Source organism: Rhamphochromis longiceps, linkage group LG2, assembly GCF_057381845.1.
Source record: "Rhamphochromis longiceps isolate RC_006_pf linkage group LG2, R_longiceps_female_GT1.1, whole genome shotgun sequence".
NCBI classification, from domain to species: Eukaryota; Metazoa; Chordata; class Actinopteri; order Cichliformes; family Cichlidae; genus Rhamphochromis; species Rhamphochromis longiceps.
In genome coordinates this window covers 4,101,561-4,128,991 of record NC_140558.1, presented here as the reverse complement: position 1 = coordinate 4,128,991, position 27,431 = coordinate 4,101,561, and the positions used below count along the sequence as shown (strand labels likewise).

The following is a 27,431-nucleotide window of genomic DNA, read 5'->3' as shown; positions in this document are numbered from 1 at the left end:
TAAAGAGATCGGTTGTTATCGGATTACGTCGTTGAAGAGAAATTGTTCGAGCCATGTTTCCGAAGTAACAAAGATGCGACGGATGGCCTGGATTGCAGCCATTCAAAGACCAAATATAACGTCCCAGAACACTCCAGCTCACATGTTAGTCTGCTCCAAGCATTCCCACAAAGGTCAGAGTTTTGTAGTAGTTAATACGTCATTTTTCTTAACATAATTGGTGATATAGGTTACAAGCAAGTCTGGCGCTGAACAGAAATGGTCGCTCTTTTGTTTATTGTGCATAAATAGTGAATTGTCCTGACACAATATTGCGTTTGGCTTCTGTTATTACCATGGTACATTGACAAAACCATATACTTTTATTCACAGGATAAAACAGGTTTTTTGTATCACTAATTGCCCAGTGCGATTACAGCATACAATATTATTGTCGCTGCTACATTTCTGTATTATTTATTATTAGAAATTATTTTCACTACTAATTAATTACCGTTGAGCTTAAAGGTCCTATTAATAAACGGTTAACGAATGTGCATTTATGAAGACGATTTGTGAGACTGGTAAACTTATGATACGTACGATGGTCTTTCGTTCTACACGGTGCATTTCAAGGTCCTGTACCCATCCGTCGGTAAACTGTACCTGGGCTTGTTGCAGTGACCTGAAGTTACTAAACTTCACGAGTGTATGCACTCACTCCAAGAACCGTATAATTATAAATATGAGCGTGGTGAAAGTTGGGCAGCACGCTAACGTCTTTTGTCCCTCTGTGTGCTCGTACGGGTCTAAACCTTTCACTCGTTTGATTTTTTTCCTCGTATCTTTTCTTTGACTTTTCATTAAGTCTGTCTTTGTACGGACCGACATTGTTCTCCTTCGTTTTGTACATAACTTTTTTGGGGGACAAAGAAAAAGCAAGAAGGTATTGGAACCGGAGAATGAACGTTTTGCGGTGCTGCAAATGCTTGCATTTGAGGCGGTACTTGGATTGTTTTGCCACGAGTTCCCGGCATGCAATGCGCGAGTATCACGTGGTCTGTCAATCTCTATTGCAAGGAGGTTTTCTTTGTGACCAGTTTCACCTCGTGTTTGGCAACAACTTCCGGCAATGACTCACAAATCAGACAGGGAATATACATTTTCCCTAGCAACCAGTGGTTTGCCACAGGGTCACCAACTGGTTTTAGGTCTATGTATCTGGGGCTCAAGTCAACGCTGCCATATTAAAATTCAGAGACAAAATGTTGAATTGTAATGTGCGAAAAAGTAGAATATTTACCACGACATTTAAATGGTCCAAAGTTGACAAGTTATTTTCTGAAATGTGAGAAGGATTCTTTGTCCCTGCTGAGAAAACCAAAAAGATTCAGAAAGTCAAAGTTGGGAATATGATTTGTGTTCCTTTTGTAATATGTCATCCTTATATTAACAATAAATCTAATTTCAAGTACAGACACCTGAACTTGCATTTAGAGGTGAAGTATCTAGTTAAATATGGAACTGAAATAAAAGTTGTACTTATTGTGTGTTCAGTAAAATCACATTTCATACAAGGCAGACAACCAGAGTGCTACACATTAAAATATATAGCCAAAGTAAAAATGACACTAAAATCCAATCAAATAAAGCACATTGTCTACACAGCATTCAAAGACAGTATATAAGATCAGATAAAACCATATACTGTAAGGTTAAAATAGCAATAGAATCAAAGCAGACCTAAAAATCCAGTAATCTAAAAAGATGTCACAATGCAAAGGACAACAAATTTGTTTTTAATAAATATTAATTTAAATGTGCATGACATCTAAGCTGTGTGCACATGGAGACATAGATTATTCAGCATGGGCAGATTAATTTCAGATACTCAATATACCAAGAATTACCTAAAGAAGTGTCTCCAAGTTTGATGCTGTTATATATAATAAAGTAGAAGTGATCACATTGAAATTAAAATTGTCAATTGAATATAATAATACCATTGCTATAAGTACAATAGACTGCTTTCTAATCTACATTCACTGGCAGCAAACTCAAACCACATATAAAAGTATATTCATGCATTTTCTGTAACACTAGCTGAACTGTAAATACTTGTTACAACACGATGCATGCAAGTTTTTTGTGTTTTACTGCATGGCTACAGTCAGTAGTTAATCTTACAGCTCACTAGGCTGCAAAAGAAAAGAAAAAGGTTAAGGATATCTTAACTGGTCCCCATTTACCAGTTCTCTGTATTTAGTCCGCGGTATGCATGAGGAGAAACTTTCCAACAGCGTAAATCATTCAAATTCCAAGGTTAAAATGCATCTGGTTCCAAAAATTGAAGGAAAATTCATACAAAACACCATGGAAACATTTTTAGTTACTCAAGTAATGTAATGAAATGCACGTACCTTTGCCATTTTTAAACCCTCTCTGACTTTTGCAGAATACAAAGATGATATTCACAGTCACACTAAAGGCCAATAACACACCTAGTGCAAGGACAACCGGGTCAAGTTTTGCTTCTGGAAAAGACACACATGATATTTATGATTATTCACGCCAGATTTGAAGAAATCATAACATAAAACTTGCTGAAAAATGTTCAGTAGTGAACCCCAAAATACTTTTCACATCAAAGTCAAAGTAAACTTTCTTGTTATCTCTGCAACATACAGAACAGTATATAGAGAGACGAGACGACGAGGATCCAGTTCCATTCAGTGCAAAGGAGAGCAATAAATATAAGAAGAGTAATAAAGAAAGAAATATACACTTTAAGACTGAGCCAAAGGTAAAAACATAAAAAATAGATATTTTTGGCTGCAAAACAATTTTTTGAGAACATTTTATTGAGTGAGTATTACAAATAGGAAATGATTTATTCTTTATAAAATGTTTAAATACATGATGCAGTAGTTATTTACCAGCCAAAGAGACTAGAACAGCTAATAAAAATGCAGCCAATGATGATATATTTTATCACACTAGAGTTGGCCTGGTATATGTCCATATTGCTGATATATAAGAAGTTTAATGCATTTATATTTCCCTTGAAAACATTTAAGATCTACCCAGTTATTGACTAAAATGTCATGATTTTAAGAGATTTAAGATCTGACATTAAAACATACTTGTCTCCACTTGAGTTCCTTCGCCAAACACGATCTCTCCACATGTGACCACTGCACAGTAGTAGATCCCAGCATCAGAGGAGTTCTGAATAGTTTTGGACAGACTGTGGACACAACGCCGTCCCTCTTGTTTTTGACTGTAGTTTCTGTGAGTGTAAATAATCGTGGCGTGGGATTGTCCTGATCCTGCTCTGAACCAGTACACTCTGTGTTCATCTGGGCACTCGCTTCTGTTCTCGTTGTTATTGGAGAAAAGTGAACACTGGAGAGTCACGGAGCTGCCTGGGTGGACTGACACTGCCTCCGGAGTTTGTTTCACGTAAACTGATTTCTGCTCACTGTGACCTGGGTTGTTTAGTAAAAAGCAGTGATAATGGAATTAAAATATTTAAAAATATAATACCAGGTTTCCTCAAAGCATTTGTGATTACTAAGTGAGGTAGAAAGAAATGAACATATCACATAGTTTACCATTTACAGCCAAGTAGACGCTTGTATTAAAGGTCTGTGAATAAGCTGATCCATACTGACAGAAATATGTTGCTTCATCCTCTTTTTGGACATTTCTCATGGAAAGAAAATACAGAGTCTGCCCCTCTGATACTGAGAAACGACCGTTGTTAAATTCTTCACTCAGTGTTTGTTTTGTGTAAGATCCTGTAGCAACTGTCTGGATCATATATCCTGGGGATTGCTTAAACCAGTGAACAAATTTGCCGTCCTTCTCTGTAACCGGACACTGCAAAGTAACATTTTTACCAACTTCAACTTCAATCAAAGGGATCTGGTGGGCAGCCTCTGCGCTTTGAATCAGAGCTGAAGAAACAAGACAAAAAGAGACAAAACCAGTAAACATTACAAATCTTCCCTCTTAAATACTATTGTCTTTACATTATACTGCACCTGTTAAAATCTGTGTAGACAACACTAGATCATCTTGTACTTACCTATTGTAGTAAAAAGAATCAAAGCAGTCTGTACTCCAATCATTGTGGTGAAACACGCTTGTGTTGCACGGTTGGTGCCTTCCTACCCAAATGAAGGTTTACTCACAAGATCATCAAAGTGTACAAAGTGGAAATCATCATGATTGGCTGAAACACAGAAAATGCACTCCTCCAAGGTTCAGCAAATCCATGATCCATTTTGAGTTACTCTTAGACGCATATGTACCATTAGCTAGTGTTTTCTTTTATTTTGTCAGTTGTGACATGATAAGGTTGCAACTTAGATTTTGTTTATTGTGACAGTGATCATCATAATGTTGTTTAACCCTGACTGCAACATTTTCAGTAGTGCTGTGCAATACTGCATATTTTGGTAATGATCTGATACCAAGTAAACATAAAGCCGGTATTTTTGATACAAATGCTAGTACCAATACTTTAAACCTATAAAGGCAGTTTATGAAGGGGAGAGCAGTGTGTCATGATTCATGAGTTAAATTATCATCAAATTCTGAACAGATTTTAACAACCACTAAATAACAGTGATTTTTACTTTCCAGCAGCCCGATCTGGCGGGGAGGTGTGGGAAGCCAGATCGGGCGCCCCCTTTCCGGCTCTCCTCTCTGCTCTCTCCTATCTAGTCCCTTTTGTCTTACTTCTCTCTATCACCTTTTCTATCCCTTTGAAGAAGTGAGGCTCCATAAATGCTAAAGGGGTAAGTATTAATTTTCAGTTGCAGTGAATAGATAGGAGAAAATAAACTGTAGAAAACTAAACAGAAGAAAGACTGAGGGAAATAACACATTCACATAAACCAGTGACACCATCCAGGGCCTGATCAACCCTGGCAGGGCCTCCTTGGGTGAGAGCGTCTAGTGATAATGGCTGAAACACCCGATGAATCCAAGGTCCACTACTGACGATGTGTCCCAAATGTTAATATGATAATCTAGATCAGATCTAATTTCCCCCCAAAGAATGGCAGATTAGCTTGGGTAAAAGAGCGAAAGTTGAGGCACACAACAATGTGTTCTGCTCGTAAAGTTTCTGGGCTTCCTTTCCTCATAACAGCCATCCCTAAAGATTCTCGCCATTTCAAGCAATGCATTATCAGGGACTGCAACATCTGGTCCTTTTACTGAATCAGTGATTTTTACTTTCCGGAATAATTCGTTAACACAACAAAACACACCACAAAACATGTATTTTGACACTGGCTTTTAGGAAATCTAATGTAAACCTGCCTGTTTTTAAACTACTTTCAGTCAACTTTTGTTGTTAAAATGTGCTGTCGGGCTATAAATGTCTGAACACAAGAGTTCTAACATTTTCCATAGCTTAAGGCATTTGTTTTTGTCATTTCCAAAGAGATCATTAATTTAACACAATTCAGTGGACTGCATCATGAACTTAGAGGATAAAAACAAAGTACTGATCCTATACTAGTACCATGAATGGATCAGTATTCAATATTTAGACTGATCCTCCCACCTCTAATTCTCTACTTCTATTTTTCAGTTTTCACTGAAACACTAATGTTCTTATTTATAAACCCAAACATTATGGCTAACAGCTGGATTTCCCCGTTTGAGTGGAGCTAGCCAAACAGCGAAAAGCCAATTACTGCTAAAGAGACAGAGAGTGACAGTGAACAGTATGCCCCTGGTTTTAACATAAAACTTATTGTTGCAGCCAAAGACAACATAAAAGTGATCTCCTTAAACTGATGATTTGTTTTAGTGTCCTTATTTTTCTTTGAGTTATTGATCCTGTCACTATAAGGTATCAGACAAAAAAACTGTCAGGTCTCAGTTGTCAGCTTCACTGCACAAGCTGGACCCACAGAGTCTGCTAAGGTTTGTCACTGCCATATTACATATGATATTTATATAAACCCATTTAGAGTGAGGTCCATGTAAATTTACCATACTCTATTTGTTTATCTTCTGACAACGTAAGATTACAAGTGCGCTCCAAAGCTTCCTTTGCCTGTTAGACGTGGGAAAGCTGCAGACCGTCAGGGAGTGTACGCTCCATCAAGCCCACAGAATAGAGCCGGACTGGAATTTGTCAGTTCATGAACTGATGGCATTCATTTCAATCCTGTTTGTAAGAGCAATCATGTGTCCTGTTGGTGCCATTGTGGATTGCTGGTCAGAAAGATTTCTGGTGCCAGTAATCAAAGAGACAATGCCCCGAGATAGATTCATTTCAATTATGCCACACCTTCGATTTGATGACAAGGACACGCGGGCAGAACGGGTGAAAACAGATAAATTTGCGGTGATCTCCGACATCTGGACACGCTTCAACAAGAACTGTGCTAAGAGTTTCACTCCAGGAGAACACATGACCATAGATGAACAGCTGTTCCCTACCAAGGTTCGTTGTCCATTCACACAGTATATCGCAACCAAGCCAGACAAATTTGGGATCAAGAACGTGGTCATGAAACTGATGGAGCCGTTTTTGGATGATGGGAGAAACGTCACAACAGACAATCTCTTTACTTCACTGTCACTGGCTTTATTTAAATGGAAAACTTCCACAACAGGCAAAAAAAAAGCTTTTTGCTAAAAAAAAAAAGATTTAGAGCAGAAGTTTTTTGCACTGCATTTTAAAATGAAAACATATTGCATTTATTTACAAGTAAAGACACACAGAGCAGGAAGTGTGTTACTGTTTTACATCCACAGACACACAAGAAAAGAAGCAGGCAACATGAGGTCAAGTTATGGCAATTTTATTTGTGTGTTTCAGTACATGTATTTAGATTAGAGTTTTTAAAAAACAAACAAACGTCCCAAGAAGAAGGATGGGGTGAAAGAAAGGTGGAGAGAGGAGGAAGAAACTATTGATGTCCTCAAACTCGATGCTGCTGGGTCAGTTCTTTCTCAGCAGTCTGCTCCAGAATCCCCTCCTGTCCTCGGCTTGCTTTTCTTTTGCCTTCAGTTCTTTTAAGGTTTTGTTGAGCTGCTCCTCGGCATCTTTAAATTTTTAACTGCAAAATGACCTGATGAAAACAGTACAAAGGTTAAAGTACCACATGTGCTGTAGTGAAAGCTGCAGCTGTTTTATTGATAGAGTTAAAGACAAAAAAACAAAAGGATTAATCACCCATGTAACTGTGTCACTATATATCAGCATTAACAGGACCTCAGTTTGTATCTCAGACCTGCACAGCTTCCGTTTTAAACACTTGATGTACTCAGCTGCATAAAGAGCACATTTGAGTTTCTCTAACACAATTAAATAAAACCTGATGAAGGTCAAAGGTCACAGTTTTCACAGTTTTTTGCAGATAGTGTGTCATTTACCATAAAGTGATGCAGAGTTATTCATACCAGAGTAACCAGAGAGGATCATATATTTTTAAATATATAACTTTCTACAGGACTGAATATAATATCTTTATGTAAAAGTCCGGAGCCTCTGGGGAGTATCCGAGTATTTATAACATTACACAAACCAAAGGTCTCCATCACAGTGTTCATGAAATGCTGGGTTTATCCATCTCCTGGGGCGAGTGCTGAAGATTTCCCTGTGAGGAAGCTGCTGGTGAAGATCATGAGTCCTGCTTGATCAATGCGATGAGCTTCAGTGTTCCTGGTGTTTCTTAAATGATGCCTCTTTCAGTGGGTCAACAGAACTTCTGGCACAGGACAGCTGTGATGAAAGAAAGGGAAGAAGTTTCTCCAAACCTCTGGACCCAGAAACCCAGCTTGGTCCTCCCTCACTAGTTTCTCTCCAGGGTGAATGTAGCTGTTATACATAATATGGATTATTATTAAATGAAAAGAACAAATTAGACTACACTACTGAAACCTTCTGCTGCTGTTTTTAAAGTTTCCATGTTACCAGGCTAAGAAGATTTAAACAGTTTTAGATCCATTACACTCACAGTCTTAAATGTCAAAATCTCGAAGGACAGCGTTATATTTTTGATATTAACAGTAACTCTGGGCTTCTGTGGAGTGTGTAGCCGATCTCATCGCTGTCTAAAAATGGATAAAAAACAGAACAAAAGAAGTGCTGAATCCTTCAATAACACAGACTATTAGAGTAGCAGCTGTCTGTGTGAAGCACTTGCTGCAGGGTTGCGCCATGAATGTATTCAGCTGCCAACAAAAAGGAGGACTCAGTGCGGGCAACTGCCATGAGTCTGACGATGTTGGGGTGAGACAGTCTCCTAATAAAACAGAAACATCTCCGAATAAAAAACAAAAAAATCACATTTCACCACTGTCGCTAGCTAGAATGAATTAGCCAGACAAAAATAGTACTGATTTGGTTTCGTACAAAACTAGCTTTCCTTCTCTGATATGTAACTTTCACAACATAACCGCAACTTAATATAACACAACTGTGGCAGCCCATGAATTTGGACATGTCATATTGACGTGTCCAAATTCATGGGCTGCATCCTCCTGAGGACCCGGCCTTCGCGGTCTATGTGGGCCAGGTCCTCAGAAGGTCGGGTAGGCCTTGGCTGTATCCCAATTCAGCGTCTGCAGCCTTAAAGGCCGCATTTTAAGGCCGATTACGTCACAGCGACACGACGAAGGCTGTCCCAATTCGAAGGCTGCTCGAAATGCGGTCCTCAAATGCGTCCTTCATTTCATTGAATTTTAAGGATGTGGCGGTGTAGACTTCGTGGCCCAACATATCCCAGAATGCATAGCGCGGCGGTGGGTGTGGATAATTTTTCTGGAAAAAAAAACGGCGGAAGAGGGGCGGCCGAAGAGTAAACTTTTAAAAGTAAGTACTGAATATTATGTTACTTATTTATGTGCGAATGTTTAATAACGAAGAACATTAAAACATTACTGTTGGCCAAATGTCGGCAAAGTTATGTGACATTAGTGACGTTTGTACTAACTTGGTTTTAAAGCCTTTACTTTAAAATATACGCCGTTCAATAGTTGACCTTAATCTTACAGAGAATGTGATGATTTTATGGATAATTAAATTAACTACTGAGACAAATTTAGTAATGCCAACATATTAAAAGAACAATATTTGTCTCTCATATATATAACACAGTTATATATACTGTGTCAAAGAAACCTGTCTTTGAGTGAAGATTTAAGGTGACAGGAAATATAAATAATATAAATAAATGCAGCTTGAATCTTTACTGAAGCTCAGTATTTTAAACAGAGTTCATTCACTGCTGTAATAACTAATAATGATTGAAATTACAACTTTAATATTGGCCATATTATATTTACATTTCCAAAGTAAGATGACTTTAGTCTCATGAACAACATTAGCTAATTGTTATTTACTAGGTAATCTTAAATGACTGTTCAATACAGAAGTGAAGCCCAATAATCATGATTTCACAGTCAGCCTCAGATACTTATCAAATCAAAGCTCATGTACAAACAAACAAACGAATGAACAAAGGATTTTCTCCTTCATTTCTGTCAAACAAAGCTGTATGAAACGTTTCCAGCTGTTAGTATCATGGTTGCTAGGCATCCAGGGCAGCGCGACGGAGGCTAGACCGTCCCATTTCACAAGCCTCTCACTTCCGGCCTTTAAGTACGCGGCCCTTGTGGACCGTTAAGGCTGCGCACTTTAAGGCTGCAGACCCTGAATTGGGATACAGCTCTTGTGTCGTTAGGAGCCTGAACCGCAGTAAAACTCCGGTGAGGTCAATGACCTTACGCTCTCCCACTGTCACACGTTGATGACGTATCTGGAAATCAATTCGGGTGGGACCAGTGTTGCCAACTCCTCAGTAAGGAAAATCGCTATTGGTTGTCCTAAAAGTCGCCAGAAGTCACTAAGTGATGTCATCGCCTAATTTGCATAGTTGGTCATGCTAATGTAATTGTAACCTACGCTGTTGGAGAGAGAAATAACATCGTGTTAGAGGCATAAAGTCAGTAAAAAACGTCTTAAATGCATTTAGAATTTATTTAGAACTACAAATTAAATTTCTTTTAGCAATTATTGTTTTTTTTAATGTCACAATTCCAACCCTGCTCCTTTATCCGGGCTTGGACCGGCAAAAGTGACCCGAAACAGGCACTCTGGTGGAGTTAGTGTGTGTGTGTGTAGTTTTAAACTTTATGGTCCACAAAACAGCATACCAGTAAAAGAAGAACTGACTGCGCTACAGTCAGTGCAGGAGCCCTGCCCTATTAGCAGCTGGGGAGGACTATCCTCCACCTGTGAGCGCTTTGGCACGGGCGAGGTGCCCACCGCAGCACCCGCTGCTTATTGAGAGTAAGAGCGATACGCACTTTCACGTCAAAAAGTCGTCATAAATAAGTCTCTAATAACGCCAGAAAAAGTTCGCCAGATTTGTCGCTAGTTGCGTTTCAGAAATAAAGTCGCTAAGGTGGTCTGAAAACTCGCTAAATATAGCGACAAAGTCGCTAAGTTGGCAACACTGGGTGGGACATGACAACACCGCCACCTGCAGGAAGATTTTCTCTTTGGTACCTTGTGTTCTGATACCTGACAACTTTTTTCTTGAGAACTGAGACCTGACAATTTTTTGTCTGATACCTGACAACTTTTTTCTTGAGACCTGACGATGTCCTAAAATGTACACCGCAGACATGGCTACATGGAAGCCCTATGATAACTCGAGACAGTCCTGTGTCAGACACTTCTAAGTCTTAATTTTAATGGAAATTACAGATGTGGAAATTGGGCCCAGAATCATAACACTAGCAAAAGAACGTATTGAGGTAAAAGAGTGAAAAAATTGAAACAGAGAACAAGTGAACATACAAGTGTGATTTACTGGCTTGAAAGAAGCTTTCCATTAGCAGCCCACTTTAATGACATAAAACATGATATAATGTCCTTACGATTATTTAGCATTGAGCCCAGTCCAGCACCATCTAGGGAAGGAGACCATAATTTATTATTGAACAGAAGTGAGGCTTCCTGGATATTTTCTTTGCGGACTTTGTCACCCAAACAAACTGCATTATTTTTAATAGTGCACATCATGGAGTAGATGAAAGAGAGTTTTTAGCACAGATACAAACTAATTTTTAAATTTTAGTTTTTTAGAATTTCTGATATTTTTGGTCCTTCTTTGGATCTGTAAGTTAAAAATAGGTGTGTTCTCATTTCTTTCCTTTTGGTTTCTACAGGGTTGTTTACAAAACTAATGTTGTTATTCAGTTAAATTATTTGACCAATACTACACACCTGTGATGTGCCTAATAGTTATTATTTCTAAATTGTTTGATTGTATTCTGCCTTGGTAAATGGGAATCAATTAATTAAGTAATTGTGTGAAAATAGTTTCACCTTACCTGACGAAGGTCACCTGGACTGAAACATTGCAGTCTAACAAAAATAATGATAAGCGATAGAGTTTGCTGCGGTTATAATATGTATATATTTTTAAAAACATGTTTCTATTCTTATGGAACTGTCATTGATTCAGATATGCACAGCCATGCACAGTTAAAAAGTAATTGTTATTCCACAGTATGAACCTGAAAGCGATACATAATAGCTGACCTGTTCAATCTGAAGAAGAACACAAAGCCGATGTTGTGAAATTGTTCAGGATGCTTAAATGCATGCATTTTGTTCTTTTTGTTTTTTGTTTTTATTTTTTGCAGATATTAAAATGTAATAATACATATTATGACAGTACTGTTAGTAAATTCTGCCTTTGAGCTATACAATGATTTCTGTATTCTAGATAAAGATATTCTGGGTGCTTAACTGAAGATGAAAAAGAAAAGAAACCATCAATCTCTTGATAGAATAAGGACTGCAATGACAATTACACAGAGAGCCAACAGCGTCCCAAGTACAATGATCACAGGGTCCCATTTTTGTCCTGGAATCAAAAAAGCACAGATATTATATTATATTATTTTATATTTCTGCCAGAGCAAAATCAGAAAGCAAACTATTTACTTCACATATTTTATGTAAATTTGCCAAAAAAAAGTAATTTCACCGAAGGAGTGAATTTTAAAGACTCATTAAATAGTTCATAATAAACAACATAAAGTAATTATTGCTGCAAAGTTCAAATTTGATTTTTTGCTTTACTTGTTTAGTTGTAAAAAAAAAAAGAAAATCGGTGACCACATACTTGTCTCCACTTGAGTTCCTTCGCCAAACACGATCTCTCCACATGTGACCACTGCACAGTAGTAGATCCCAGCATCAGAGGAGTTCTGAATAGTTTTGGACAGACTGTGGACACAACGCCGTCTCTCTTGTTTTTGACTGTAGTTTCTGTGAGTGTAAATAATCGTGGCGTGGGATTGTCCTGATCCTGCTCTGAACCAGTACACTCTGTGTTCATCTGGGCACTCGCTTCTGTTCTCGTTGTTATTGGAGAAAAGTGAACACTGGAGAGTCACGGAGCTGCCTGGGTGGACTGACACTGCCTCCGGAGTTTGTTTCACGTAAACTGATTTCTGCTCACTGTGACCTGGGTTGTTTAGTAAAAAGCAGTGATAATGGAATTAAAATATTTAAAAATATAATACCAGGTTTCCTCAAAGCATTTGTGATTACTAAGTGAGGTAGAAAGAAATGAACATATCACATAGTTTACCATTTACAGCCAAGTAGACGCTTGTATTAAAGGTCTGTGAATAAGCTGATCCATACTGACAGAAATATGTTGCTTCATCCTCTTTTTGGACATTTCTCATGGAAAGAAAATACAGAGTCTGCCCCTCTGATACTGAGAAACGACCGTTGTTAAATTCTTCACTCAGTGTTTGTTTTGTGTAAGATCCTGTAGCAACTGTCTGGATCATATATCCTGGGGATTGCTTAAACCAGTGAACAAATTTGCCGTCCTTCTCTGTAACCGGACACTGCAAAGTAACATTTTTACCAACTTCAACTTCAATCAAAGGGATCTGGTGGGCAGCCTCTGCGCTTTGAATCAGAGCTGAAGACACAAGACAAAAAGAGACAAAACCAGTAAACATTAAAAATCTTCCATCTTAAATAGTATTGTCTTAACATTATACTGCACCTGTTAAAATCGGTGTAAACAACACTAGATCATCTTGTACTTACCTATTGTAGTAAAAAGAATCAAAGCAGTCTGTACTCCAAACATTGTGGTGAAACACCTTTGTCTTGCATGACAGATGCCTTCCTACTTAAATGAAAGTTTAGTCACAAGATCATCAAAGTGTTTCAAGTAGAAATCATCCTGATTGGCTGAAATGCTGGTAATACACTTCCTCGAAAGTGTTTTTTCTTTTTTTTGTAATTTTACTGTTGTTTGACTGGTTGATGTTTCAAAATGCAATTTTTTAAAATTTAAAATAAGAAACTGTTACTGGTGTTCAGTCATATTAATTGTAATAATAATTAATGAAGTGCAATAACAGGTAATAAAATGTTTAATTATTATTTGTTCTTACTATGTGTCCTGCCTAATGATCTTAGACTTAAACTTAGTATTTAATTCTAACTCTGAGGTCAACAATCATTTGAAAGTAACACACTTCCATTACTAATACTTGTATCACATCATATAGCTCATCATTTTTAGGAGCAACACACAACACTTACATCTATTTGCATTAGTTACTGTCTTTAGTAAGCTAAATAAAGCTGACGGCAGCTAATACTGCTTTCATTAAGCCCTGTTACAGTTTTTAACAGTGTTAAAGCAACAACTGTAATCTGTAACACTTTAAAATAGCCAACAAAATGCTTTAAAAAGATGAGTCCCAGAGACCACCTCTGTAGTTTTAGTTTATACATAATGGTCTCACTTGTTTTTATTACTTTTTATGTATGTTTTAGATTAATGTACACCATCTGGTAATTATATGAATTTGTCCATTTCAGGCCTCTTTGATACAATATATGGAAAGTAAAATTCACAGTGATTGGCTAAAACACAGAAAATGTCCTGTGCATCTAAGAAACGAATGTCAAGTGCATACACTGCAGCTGATAGCTACCATACTTTTCTGCAAAATATTAGGTAATCTTATCCTGATTGAACCTCACTAATTGATGTGTTTATCTGCATTTGGAACTGTTGATCCATGGATTAGGGGTTTTGCAGGTGGAATAAGAAATCCCTAACCAGTACAAAGCCAATATAAACATGGAGTTACTGAAGAGATTTAACTTAAAGTGGACATGAAACACTTCATTTATAAAGGCTAATTTACAACATGAGCCCTTCTCTCATAAACTGACATAGATACTCAGTGTAGCTGGAGTTAAGAAATTAGTGCTTAGAGTTAAAGTTTTTAAAACGTATTTAGGGCCAGCTTGTGCCAGTACAGAGCGTGACATCATCAGGTTGGTTGGTTGCGGTCCATAGACTTACATCAGTTTATGTTAGCTAAGTAGTTATAGAATCAGACCGAAGACTAAAACTAAAAATCCGACTAAGGGGGTCACTTTTGTCTACACTTGGCTTTAACTGTGAGGGTTGTTTTTTTTTAAATCAAGGATATACTGTCCACTTTCATGGTCTCTGTAGCTGGCTTTGGTTGGTCAGAAACTGTTTTTCCCTTGTGGGGCCAGTTGTACAACAAACAGCTGATGTGACAAACAGCACATTGTACATCCCAACTCAGATACGTTTGTTATAGTTTTGGACAGACTGTAGACACATCTCTGTTTCTGTTGCCTTCTGATACTATTGTGGTAAATTATGTTTGGATGGGATTCCAATTGAATTGACTTGAATTGAAAGACATAAAGAACAGATGACCTCTAATTTTCTGCTTCTAATTTCGAATTAAACTGAGGTTATTGTACTCATCCCTAAAAATCTTGTCTAACCAGATACTTAATCAGGATGGCATTACCTTTACCTCCAGTGATACTGTGAGGAATCCTGAAGTTCTTTTTGACAAGGATATGTCCAAGATATGTGCATATTAAACAAATACAGAGGACTGCTTTCCTGCATTTTTGCAATAGCTTCAAAATTAGAAACATCTTTTCCCAGAGTGATGCTGAAAAACTAGTTCCTGTATTTATTTACTTTTAACCTGGACTGTTGTAATGTATTATCATCAGGCTGAAGCGACTGGTCCTAAAAACTCCCTGAAGAGCCTTCAGTTGATCAAAAGTGCTACAGCAAGAGTACTGACATATTTCTCTTCATTGGCTCCCTGTTAAATCTAGAATCACATTTAAAATACTTCTATTCACATACAAGTTCTTGAATAGTCAGTTACCATCTTATCTTCTGTCTAGTATCTAGTACCCGATTCATGCCTTGCCATGCCAAGACGTCAGTGTTTTGTATTTTAGTTTGTAGTTCTCAGCAATACAGCTGCTTAAGTTCACATTATGTCTCCAGAGTCCTGCACTTTGGTCCTCATCCTGCCTGCCACACAGTCAGACCTTGACAATTAAAAGTAGAATGGGAGGCAGAGCCTGTAGCTTTCAGGCCCCTCTGCTGTGTAACCAGCTCCCAGAGTGTGTGGAAGTGTGGAAAACTAATCAAAGCAATTAAAGAATGAAATCCAGAGCAGAACAACCGAATCAAACATTTTTCAAGCCTGAACAGAAGAGGTGAAGGGCTGAATAGTGAGGGGGAGCAGGTGCCCTGGTGTCAAAGTTCAGACCTGAAGTGTGTAGTTACTTTACTTTAGCCAGGTATAGTGTAAGAACAATGGTTATAGACGGGTACAAAGCATGTCTAACCTCCATAACAGGAGTTCAAATTTCATTAATAAGTATTTAATGAAATGCAAAAGCGGTAAGACTGTCATTGCAGCGTTTGGGTATCATTGTATCAAGATCATATGGTATCAAATTGCACCTGTTTAAATATAAATTCCTTTGATTTATCCTTTTAAAATAATTTTGTTGTGATTTAAAAAAAAAATTCCAATTAAAAGTAACATTTGTCTGTAAATCATTTAGTATATATTATTTCCAGTATTTCTAAGTGTTAATGTTACTATTAACTCCTGAAATATTACCAGAATAAACAAAATCCTCCTCCGGTCTTCTATTTTATGTTAGATCTATTTGAGTTTTCACATATTCTGTTCGTCACAGTGTGAAATTTAATACAGAGAAGCAATTGTGACAGTTGGGCTCTAACACCCACCAGTTTTGGTCTTACTGTGTCTTTTCTGGGGTTTTTTTTGTTTTGTTTTGGGTATTTCAATTGTGTGTTTGGCATCAAGAGCCAGGGGGGTTGGGGGCCATGTAGCCTTAATAATCTTAAAAGTGACATTTTTACATTCATTAAAAGAACAACTGAATCATGTGGTGGACTCTCACAGTGAGCCAATCTTCCAAGAGAGAAAATTCAAGTTCTATCATTCCCAAGGTCATAGTAGCATCATGGCTTGAAAGGAAGGCTACGCAGAGAAGAATTGAGGCTAGAATTTTCCGCTCTTGCAGCCAACCCAGTAATTTTGTTTCCACCTATCTGGGGGCACCAAAAAAAGAAGTATTTCTCCCAGTAAGAGTGGACTACTGGTAGGTGGTTCTAGGGATCAGTTATTATTCTGCTCGCTAGTACCATTTGTCTGAACCAGGACTCCCTTTGCAAGTGCTCACTGACTCTTGCGGTGAGCAAAATCTTCTTGATGAAAACCGATTTCAACAGCTTGGAATCCCCACTATGCTCCAAGCCTCTGACCACCCCACTTTTACACTCAGCTCCAACACTCACACAGAGTCTGTTCACCTAGTCATCTACGGCAGTGGCTCTGAGTTGTTGAAGTTTGTTGTATTCACTGCTCCCATATCCCTTTGGATTTGGGGAATCCCCTGGTTATAAAAACATAATCCACTTATTAACAGAATGTAAGAGAGACCAAATGAATGCTGAAGCTTATTTCGCACAACTATAACCTCAAACTCAACTGATTTATGTATTGTTCCCAAGGAGTACCATGACCTCAGCCATGTGAGCCATATCAACCATACGACAGCAGAAGAGATCTTCTTCCTGGAGCTTCTCTTCCCTTCTGTTGCCTTCTGTTCGCCCAAACAAGTGAATTAGTTGTGTGACCTCATTCAACTCATTTTAAGTCTATGTCTAACAAAGCATTTATAAATGACACTGAGAGGTGAACAGGACCTCAAGACGCAAACAACTCTCAGCTGTTTTCACAACAAAACAACAACAAACAAAAACAAACAAAACAAGAAACAGCCAGAGCATAAAGCGATAGAGTGTAAACACTACATAGTATCCATCATGTTAAACTGTAAAGCAAAATGTCTTTTCAATATTTGAGCATTTGAATTTCTTTCGTACAAGTAACTCAGATGAAATGAACAAAGTCATGGATGGTCTCCTTCACCAGCACAATGCAAACTGTGTGCAGCTCCTCAGAGTAAGGAGGTGATCAGGTTGGTGACCATGTTGTTCCTATCTCCTTCATAATGGAGAACCAAAGCAAAAATGAAAACCACAGGCTGTATAAAGCAGAGATGTTACTGCATTAAATCAAGAAATGCCAAGATTCAGTGGCCATTATGAATATAAACGCAACTTTTATCATAAAATCGGAGCACGAAATCCACACATATGTTATATTTAGTAGTGGCTATTGAATTTATTTATTTGATGCAGTAACATCTCTGTTTTATATAAAATTAAGATTCCATGAAAATGCCATTTGCTTTGGGATTCTTCTGAGCGAAAGAGATAGCAAGCCACCCCTGAACCTGATCACCTCCATACCCTGAAGTGATCTGAGTTTTTACTGTGCAGATAAGCAGACCACGCCCTGTTCTTTCCTTATTTAGCCGAATTCAGCTGTGTGAAAGCAGAGCACAAAATACCTTAACTTCTTCCTTTAATCCAGGTGCACTTTGGAGCCTGACTTGATTCTCTAACTCCTGACTAAAGCTGATACACATCACCTAAGTGTCAGCTACATGAAAACTAATATGCTAATGAGTAAAAATAAATTACTATAACACTTAATGTGAAACATTAACTAACATCATCACCAAGGCCATAATACACTTTCCTGTTTTGATTTCCTGAGGAAACTGTTGTAAACATAGTATGTGTGTACTGTAAACAGCCCACTGTAAGAAAACCAAAATGAGAGTCAAACATAAATTAACATAAATGTGTTGCTAGTGTTGTTTCATGTGTTTAAGCTTTGGGTATGGCATATTTCCATTGTGGTAGTGCAGTGAAACAACACTACAGTGAGAAGCCAATAAGATTGCTCTAAAAATTGTTCCCTCCCATTTGATACGGTTAAATGTAGACAAATCCTTTCATAATGCAGCTTCAAACGTCTGCTGTGTCAAGAGGACAAAAACAAAATGCTGACATTTTTTTATATACTGCTCCTGATCAAAACTGGGCGTAAGTACAGAATTCTTAATCACTGAATCACTGTGGTGTATTAATCTAAAAGATTATATGAATATATCACTGTTGGTAACCATGATTCTGCTTTTAATTTTCAGGATGCTCAGATCATCAGATCTTTGACACCAAAAATGTTGCTGTTGAGGAAAATGTGACTCTGAATTGTTTCCGGGATCATCGTTGGCATTCAACAAACTTATTCTGGATCAGACTTGCTTCTCAGAGCTTTCCTGAAATTGTAGGATCAACAATGTCTTATGATTCTCCGATTATTGAAAACATTCATCACATTACAACAAAACAAGAGCCTGGAACTTTTGTTCTGCATATCAACGGAGCACAGTTAAGCGATACAGCTGTTTATTACTGCATCAAAGTAAGACAGCGCAAGATGACATTTTTGAAAGGAACTTTTCTTCAAGTCAAAGGTAAGTGAAACAGAAACAGCAACACTAATGAGTCAACCACAGCAAAATTATTTACCGTTTTTATGTGTTTATTTGCGTAATTCCTGAAGACACACTATTTCAATATAATTGAAATTTTTATTTAACTGAATATAATGAAACATATTTATTTTATTTTTCATAGGACCTGACCCAGGCATCACTGGTGTCACTCAAGACTCTTTGTCTAATCCAGTCCATCCAGGAGACCCAGTAACTCTGCAGTGTTCAGTCCTCTCTAATTCTGAGAACAGAAGATGTACAGAAGATCACAGTGTGTACTGGTACAGAACCAAACCAGATGAGTCTCATCCAAGTTTAATGTACAGTCAAGGAAACAATAGTTATGACTGTGAGCGGAGTCCTGAGGCTGCCTCCCAACAGAAATGTGTCTACAGCTTCTCCAGGAACGTCAGCTCCTCTGATACAGGAACTTATTACTGTGCTGTGGCCACATGTGGAGAGATACTGTTTGGAAATGGAACAAAACTGAATATCGAAGGTAAGTGTTTTCATATTAAAATAAAAAATAAAAATATATAAATGTTTATATTTTATTTAGTTTTGACTACAATGGATTTAGATGAAGTACATCGGCACATAATAATTGATGAATCTATGTATATAGATTATAAATATTATTACATTTCAGTTTCATTATTTTATTATTTCATTATTTCACCTTTAATAAGAGCTTTTTCCAATATAGTTCCAGTTGTCCGTCATTGGGATTTGACCAACACAGTTCTCATTCTGCTATGTGTTGCTCTCAGCATAAGCCTGATTGTCATAGCCTTCCTCATTTATACCATCAAAGAAAAACACAAAACCTCAGGTAAGAAGAGTTACTTCTATATCGATTTCTTGAATAGTATTTGGTTAGGTCATACTCATTTACAACTGATTTGTAAAGTAAAATACAGTGAAACATTTGCTTCTGATCACTTTTTCACATTGTTTTAACTGTTTCTCTACAAACAAATACAGAATCAACTAGGACAGAACATCAAATTCATAAAGTAAGAAATTTTGCAATTAAAAGCCTGATGGAAAAATAAAACCAGCAGTTTTTAATGATAGTCTACAGATGTGCATTTCAGTTGATACATTTTGATGCATTTCTCAGAGACACGAGGACTCATTGACTTATGCTGCGCCAACCTTTATCAAGAGAAACACTCGCAAAGCAGAGAGAAGGAACACGAGAGCAAAAGAGACAATGTGTATTTACTCTGATGTCAGAGCTTTTGAGTGTGGAAAAAGTGAAGCTTAAGCAAAGCTTGTATTTCATCTCCCTTTCATCTTCACTTTGGACTGATATTTAATATTGCCATGCCCAGATTTCATCCACTGAGTCTGGATATTAAAAGCAGAAGAGAAAAACATTCAAATGATGAATATGTGAAAATAAGTCCAGTAAGTCATCAAACACAAAATGTGCTTTGGAACAACTACAACACATCAAATCTTTGTATTTTTTAATTCATGTCCCATTTTCTTCACTTTTTTTGTTTTGCTTTGTGACAACTGTAACAGAGATACAAAACACTGCACAGAAAGTTCTAATGTACCATTTTGTTGTGTGAGCACTTTGTATCTTTCAGCTGTTTATGTCAGGTGCTCAGAAAACAACTATGTTGCACCTGTTTGGACCTGTTTGGTTTGTTAGTTTTTCTCTGTCACCCTGCATGAAATGCTTTTTATGTATGCTCTGTAGGATCTTGCAGAAGCTTTATTAAAACACTCAAATGATATCTGAAGCTTGGTTTCTCAGATTTCCACCACAGATTGTAATTAATTTGTATATATGAGAAGTAACTTTACATTAATAAATACATATAACGCCCACAGCTTTCCTGTTGCAAAGTAATGCTAGTGTGATGCTAGTCTGTTAATGTGCAACACAAGAGCTCTGAAAATGGATTTAATTAAATACATCCAACATAAAATGTAAGTAAAACACAAAATTCTGTTTTAACTTTGATAGTACAACATTTAAATGAGTCATTTTCATCTATTCTCTTACGATTGAACCATTACTCTGTATACTAAGGCAATATAAATATTCCCTTTAAAATCACACACACATTTTTCTTTCTTTATTCAGCTGAGTTCACCTGTTTAAAAACAGCACAAAACAACTTATCTTATTTAATTCAGGTGCGCTTTGGAACTGAGCCTGACTTGATTTTCTGATTTGTCTGACTAAAGCTAGCTAACTGACTTCAATAAGCTGACAACTAACCAGAGTTGAACCGCAGGAGGGAGCTAAAAAAAAGTGCAAACTCTTGAACATCCCACAGGCATTCCCATTCATTATTGAGTGATCCCTTGTGACAAGGGAGCAAAGCTTTCATCAGTTAAATATACATACTGTTTGTGATCTTTACACTTGTTTGTGAAGCTCTGTGAAACACTCGCTATTGTTTTGTGATTACGTTATTCGTGTTCTACTTTAAATGAAGATGTTTCAGTATATTTAAATTAAAGTCATCTGTGACACCAGCTGCTCAGTCTGTCTTCCTCTGTCTTAAACCCTATTACATATTTAGACTCTGGTCAAACATCTTCTCTGTATTAGGCAAATTATATTTGTATAACCCAGAATCTTTCTGTGTCACTTTGTGCTTTGTCTGTTTCTTTTTCTATTGTGACAACAGCTGACTGTTAGTGCTGACCTTTCTGTTTCATTTTTAAAGACTTTGTAAGTCATAAATGAGGTCACACTAAATCCTGAATTAACTACAAACTGCATAAATGAACTATGAGTTACAGTATGAAGTGAGGATTCACAAAACCTCTAGTAACATGCTTACTCACAAATAGCTTGCTGTATATGTGTACATGTGTACACAAATGAATTAATCATTTACATAGATTTTCTAAATAAGAGCATGAACCATTAACAGCTTTCATAAAGTGCAAACTTGATGGAATCGGTTAAAGTAAATTTCACTGATTCCATCTTAAGTAAAATACTCAAATGAAAAAGAAAAGAATGAAACTACACAGTTTTTTCCTTTATTAGACTGCTGCATATTTTCAAATACGTTAAATCACTAAAACATAATCCAGGTTTTTGTAACTTAGGTTTTGGGATTTGCACTGTACATTGCACTGGATAATAAAATAGTCCCATTTTGAGTCAGCTAGGTAAATCACAAAATAAGTTCTTTTCAATCTTCCAGCACATTGTGTGTCTTTGAGAATAATTTCACGAAAGATCAGTCACCTCTTATTTTGAACTTAATGTTTCACCAGTGGTGGTTAGCACCATTGCTCATAGTAAGAAGGCCCTGGTTTGAATCTAGCCTGGGGATTTTTTTGTGTGTAGAACTTGAATGTTCTCCTTGCATCTGCACGGGTTGTCTCCAGGTACTTGGCTTCCTCCCACAGCCCAAAGACATGCACGGGTTTAGACTAACTGATGGTTCCAAATTGGTCATAGGTCTGAATGTGAACATGAATGGTAATCTGTATTGATATGTTAGCCAGGCAATACATTGGCAATCTGTCTAGAACAGTGATTCTTAACCCTTTAAGACCTACCATAGAACATGGTAGGTCTAATATAGCCAAGGCTTATATTATATTTTACATGCTGTAGAGCCATTTTTGGGAGCATTTCAAGTTGCTATACATCAGTACAACCATTATAACCCAAATCTTAATAATATGTATGCATTACATGCATAGTAATTACATAAATTGCAAAAAAGTGCAATAAACTACAAAAAAATTGAAAATTTCAACGTAGGAAGTGTTATGAACAGCTGATCGGATTGGCAAAGCCTTTTTCTGGAATATTATGTTTTTGTTGCTGCAAGCGATTTTTATGCCATTTTTGCAAAGCTATATGTGGAAGGAAACTGATCTAGGACAAGCTGATGGCATAAGATGTAAGTACATCTCCTCCAGTTTCATATGCAAAAGAAAAATACTGTGCTAGCTTACGTGGTTCCAGTTCTACCTGGATTTAAAAATAGTTACACAAAACGGAGTGTGCCCGCTCCAACCGGCTTTAAAGGGTTAAGAGCTGCAAATTCTTTTTAGTTTTCGACCTGTGGGCCCCAGGACATCATAAGTTATTAATTGAAGACACCAGGGACTACTGTCAGTGCGCCCCAGGGTGGCTGTGGCTACAATGTAGCTTGCCATCACCAGTGTGTGAATGGGTGGATGACTGGATATGTAAAGCGCTTTGGGGTCCTTAGGGACTAGTAAAGCGCTATATAAATACAGGCCATTTACCATTTACCATTTTACTGTTATCCATGAAAATCTCAGTTACAATACAGCTTCCCACCACTTGGTGGAATTTGTTTAATCAGCCTCAATAAGCAAGCAGAAGAAAACACTCTCCCCGCTGTTTGCAGTTAGCAAAATATATGCAGAAGTACTTAAAATGGAAAAATGAAGATGAAAGTTTCTGAATGGTGGAGCGGAGAGCCCAATGTGTGGACTGTGGATGCTATCCAATCATAGTGGAGGAACTGATTTTGTTCCATGAATTGTTAACCTGTTTGGCATTTTGTTTTATACACATAATAAATAAATGTTTACCACATTGCATCATGTTATCATCTTTTTTATTTGACAAGGTTTTAGCTATTGAATGTTTCACCAGTGCTGGCTAGCACTATTGCTCACAGTAAGAAGGCCCTGGTTTGAATCTAGCCTGGGGACTTTTTCTGTGTAGAACTTGAATGTTCTCCTTGTCTCTGCGTGGGTTCTCTCCAGGTACTTGGCTTCCTCCCACAGCCCAAAGACATGCACGGGTTTAGACTAAGTGATGGTTCCAAATTGGTCGTAGGTGTGAGTGTGAGCGTGAATGGTTATCTCTATTTATATGTTAGCAATAACTTGAACTCCTGTCTTAGAATGTAGTGTTTGTACCTTGTCTCTTATCGTATGGAATAAGTTTTCAAATTTGACAACTTCACCACAATCAAACTCATTACATTTGCATTACTTCTCAGTAGTGTTTGTCTGTGTGCACATCCACATATTTAAGTCCCTTGTTCAACCACTTCAGTCTAACTTTATCACTGTAGCATTTTAAAAACAAGTCAAGTCAAAATGTCAAACTCAAATTGATTTTATCATTACACACACAAAACTGACATGTACTTGCATTATGATCTTCACATTCATTGTTATTCACTTAATTTAATTTAATTTAAAAAGGTATTTTTTCAATGTGAGGAGAACCAAAATTCATTTTGAGTACTCCATGAAAAGAAGTTTAATTATGTACAGTCACAGTTATCCACAGTTTTCTTCACTTTGATAGACATGATTATAGTAAAACAGTGACTGCCATATACATATTTTCCAGTGAAAAGGACATGTTACTAATTTCCAATAATCAGAGCGTTTCCTGAGAACTGGGTGCAATTTTATGTGTATGTATTAAAGGTAAATTGCATGATGATATATCTATATATCTATATATATATCTATATATCTATATCTATATATCTATATGTATATATCTATATATATATCTATATATATATAGATAGATAGATAGATAGATATAGATATATATATATATAGATATATATCTATATATCTATATATCTATATTTCATGATGAGTTCAAAATGTATTATGAAGGTAAGACAATTATCAGCTGATGAAGTTTCACAATTACTGTATGTCTACTAATATTTTACTTTGCAAATAGACGACAGTTATTTCTGAATGAGGGTAAAATGTTCTCAACAATATCTCTATTAAACTCAGGCAAAGAAAGTTCAGCAAAGGACTTTAGGAGATTAAGGAGTGGAGCGGGAGGTTTGTCAACTAGTCGACTGCAGTTTAAATTTGGCACTTTTTACTCTTTGTTTCCACTCACTGATTAGTTAGTTTTTCACTCAGTTTCGGGGTTTGCATTCATTAGCACCAAAACGCACTTTAAGGGTTGGGCTAAGATGTGGTTTGGGTTAATATATGACTATAAATATGAATATAAATGGAAATGAGAATGAGAAAAAGCTTGCTCACCTCACAGTCCCAATAACAACGGATGCACAACAGCACTTTTTATGTAGATGTCCTAAGTGTGAAACTAATAAATAATAATAACATAGAGTAACACGGAATCTGGAACATTAACTAACATCACACAAAGTCTTCACATTTTCTTGTTTTGATTTCCGTATGAGGAAATTGTTGTCAACAAACCATGTGTTGTCTACTGTAAACAGCCCACTGTAAGAAAACCAATATGAGAGTCAAACATAAAATACCATGAGTGTGTTGCTGGTGTTGTTTCATGTGTTTAAGCTTTGTAAATGGCATATTTCCATTGTGGTAGTGCAGTGAAACAGCACGACAATGAGAAGCCAATAAGATTGCTCTAAAAGTTGTCCCCTCCCATGCAATATGGTTAAATGTAGACAAATCCTTTCATAATGCAGCTTCAAACGTCTGCTGTGTCAAGAGGAAAAAAACAAAATGCTGACAATTTTTTATATACTGCTCCTGATCAATATTGGGCGTAAGTATAGAAATCGTACTCACTGTACTGTCACCGTTTATATTAATATGAATGTTTATATGACTGTATCACTTTTGATGAGCATGATTCTGTTTGGTATTAATTTTCAGGATTCTCAGATCATCAGATCTTTGACACCAAAAATGTTGCTGTTGGGCAAAATGTGACTCTGAATTGTTCCCGGGATCATCGTTGGCTTTTAACAAACTTATTCTGGATCAGACTTGTTTCTCAGAGCTTTCCTGAAGTTTTAGGATCAACAATATCTCATGATTCTCCGACTATTGAAAACATTCATCACATTACAACAAAACAAGAGCCTGGAACTTTTGTTCTACATATCAACAGAGCACAGTTAAACGATACAGCTGTTTATTACTGCATCAAAGAAAGTCAGCTAACCATGACATTTTTGAAAGGAACTTTTCTTCGAGTCAAAGGTAAGTGAAACAGAAACAGCAACACTAATGCGCCAGCGACAGCAAAATTATTTGCAGTTCTTGTACTTTTGTTGCACAACTCACAGTTCCTAAATATGCTCTATTTTAATGTATTTGAATTGTTTTAAATTCAACAGTATTTAATGAAACATATTTATTTTATTTTTATTTCATAGGACCCGACCCAGGCATCACTGGTGTCACTCAAGACTCTTTGTCTAATCCAGTCCATCCAGGAGACCCAGTGACTCTGCAGTGTTCAGTCGTCTCTAATTCTGAGAACAGAACATGTACAGAAGATCACAGTGTGTACTGGTACAGAGCCAAACCAGATGAGTCTCATCCAAGTTTAATTTATATTCAAGGAAACAATAGTTATGACTGTGAGCGGAGTCCTGAGGCTGCCTCCCAACAGAAATGTGTCTACAGCTTCTCCAGGAACGTCAGCTCGTCTGATACAGGAACTTATTACTGTGCTGTGGCCACATGTGGAGAGATACTGTTTGGAAATGGAACAAAACTCGATATCGAAGGTAAGAATTTTTCTATAAATTATTGTTCATATTTTAGTCAATATTGACTATAGAACAATTAAGTGAATGTCAACAAATACTAATTAAAATGAATTTATATGTATAAATTATAAATAGTATTGCATTTCACTATTACTTCACATTAAATAAGAGCTTTTTTCAACATACTTTCAGTTGTCCAACATTGGGATTTGCAGAAGACCAACACCATTGTCTTTCTGCTATGTGTTGCTCTCAGCATAAGCCTGGTTGTTATAGCCTTCCTCATTTATACCATCAAAGAAAAACACAAAACCTCGGGTAAGAAGAGTTACTTCAGTTTTGATTTCTCAAATTATATTCAGTAACGTCCTATTAGCTGCTACTCATTTGTAAAGCAAAATACAGTGAAACATTTGTTTCTGATCACTATACAGTTATTTACTGTTTTTTAAATGGTTTTTTTTTTCAGCTCCTTTTTCTGTAAAAACAAATACAGAAACAACTAGTGAAGAACAGCAAATTCAGCAAGTAAGAAATTTTGCAATAAACAGCCTGACAGAAAAAAATACTTTAACTTTTAGTGATAGTCTACAGATGTGCATACAAGTTGATAATTATTTTTATTTTTTTCTCAGAGACATGAGGACTCATTGGCTTATGCGGCACCAACTTTTACCAAGACAAACACTCGCAAAGCAGAGAGAAGGGATGAAAGAGCAACAGAAGCAATTTGTGTTTACTCTGATGTCAGAGCTTTTGAGTGTGGAAAAAGTGATGCTTGAGCAAAGCTTGTATTTCATCTCACTGGGCCATCAGCTAATACACTATGTGGCAACTAATGTGTTATGTATGTATTTGTGACAACTGTATATTAAATAAGAATATTGAATTGGATTATTGAATTCAATTAGAAAAATAAAATATAGCTTCACTTTGGATGGATATTTAATATTGGAATACCCAGCCTCTGCTCTCTGAGTCTGGATATTGGAAATGGAAAATAAAAACATTTAAATGATGAATATGTGAAATTAAGTTCAGCATGTCAACCAGACATGAAATTTGGTTTGGAACAACTACAAGACAACACATCGTTCTATTTGTTTACTTTAATGTCCCGTTTTCTTCACTCTTTCTCTTTTGCTTTGTGACAACTG

General features: G+C 36.8%; 4 protein-coding genes across 4 annotated transcripts; 2 read left to right on the top strand and 2 right to left on the bottom strand.

The window, feature by feature from the left end:
- Nucleotides 1-2,172: 2,172 nt before the first annotated feature.
- LOC146676818 (uncharacterized) lies at nt 2,173-3,978 on the bottom strand. The gene is made up of 4 exons (XM_085383892.1): nt 3,594-3,978; nt 3,123-3,467; nt 2,400-2,513; nt 2,173-2,177 (listed from the first exon to the last, which is right to left on the bottom strand). The coding sequence occupies exons 1-4, from the start codon at nt 3,976-3,978 to the stop codon at nt 2,173-2,175; spliced, it is 849 nt and encodes a 282-aa protein (XP_085240018.1).
- Nucleotides 3,979-11,802: 7,824 nt separating this feature from the next.
- On the bottom strand, nt 11,803-13,011 carry LOC146676817 (uncharacterized). Its single transcript, XM_085383879.1, has 3 exons — nt 12,627-13,011; nt 12,156-12,500; nt 11,803-11,894 (listed from the first exon to the last, which is right to left on the bottom strand). The coding sequence occupies exons 1-3, from the start codon at nt 13,009-13,011 to the stop codon at nt 11,803-11,805; spliced, it is 822 nt and encodes a 273-aa protein (XP_085240005.1).
- Nucleotides 13,012-18,156: 5,145 nt separating this feature from the next.
- LOC146676816 (uncharacterized) lies at nt 18,157-20,050 on the top strand. The gene is made up of 5 exons (XM_085383867.1): nt 18,157-18,175; nt 18,467-18,796; nt 18,960-19,316; nt 19,530-19,649; nt 19,941-20,050. The coding sequence occupies exons 1-5, from the start codon at nt 18,157-18,159 to the stop codon at nt 20,048-20,050; spliced, it is 936 nt and encodes a 311-aa protein (XP_085239993.1).
- A 5,226-nt stretch (nt 20,051-25,276) lies between these two features.
- LOC146676815 (uncharacterized) lies at nt 25,277-27,056 on the top strand. The gene is made up of 6 exons (XM_085383856.1): nt 25,277-25,319; nt 25,430-25,759; nt 25,936-26,292; nt 26,467-26,592; nt 26,771-26,802; nt 26,910-27,056. The coding sequence occupies exons 1-6, from the start codon at nt 25,277-25,279 to the stop codon at nt 27,054-27,056; spliced, it is 1,035 nt and encodes a 344-aa protein (XP_085239982.1).
- The last annotated feature ends 375 nt before the right edge of the window (nt 27,057-27,431 follow it).

Bases quoted from the DNA above. Each gene is read 5' to 3' on its own strand.
- LOC146676816 (XM_085383867.1), top strand. The intron at 18,797-18,959 runs GTAAGTGAAACA...TATTTTTCATAG, and splicing joins AACTTTTCTTCAAGTCAAAG to GACCTGACCCAGGCATCACT. The intron at 19,650-19,940 runs GTAAGAAGAGTT...TGCATTTCTCAG, and splicing joins AGAAAAACACAAAACCTCAG to AGACACGAGGACTCATTGAC.
- LOC146676817 (XM_085383879.1), bottom strand. From the start codon at position 13,011: ATGTTTACTGGTTTTGTCTCTTTTTGTCTTGTGTCTTCAGCTCTGATT. The intron at 12,501-12,626 runs GTAAACTATGTG...TAAACAACCCAG, and splicing joins CGTCTACTTGGCTGTAAATG to GTCACAGTGAGCAGAAATCA. The intron at 11,895-12,155 runs GTATGTGGTCAC...TTTTGATTCCAG, and splicing joins AGGAACTCAAGTGGAGACAA to GACAAAAATGGGACCCTGTG.
- LOC146676815 (XM_085383856.1), top strand. From the start codon at position 25,277: ATGCTGACAATTTTTTATATACTGCTCCTGATCAATATTGGGC. The intron at 25,320-25,429 runs GTAAGTATAGAA...ATTAATTTTCAG, and splicing joins GCTCCTGATCAATATTGGGC to GATTCTCAGATCATCAGATC. The intron at 26,293-26,466 runs GTAAGAATTTTT...ACATACTTTCAG, and splicing joins AACAAAACTCGATATCGAAG to TTGTCCAACATTGGGATTTG.
- LOC146676818 (XM_085383892.1), bottom strand. From the start codon at position 3,978: ATGTTTACTGGTTTTGTCTCTTTTTGTCTTGTTTCTTCAGCTCTGATT. The intron at 3,468-3,593 runs GTAAACTATGTG...TAAACAACCCAG, and splicing joins CGTCTACTTGGCTGTAAATG to GTCACAGTGAGCAGAAATCA. The intron at 2,514-3,122 runs GTATGTTTTAAT...TGTCTTTTCCAG, and splicing joins AGGAACTCAAGTGGAGACAA to AAGCAAAACTTGACCCGGTT.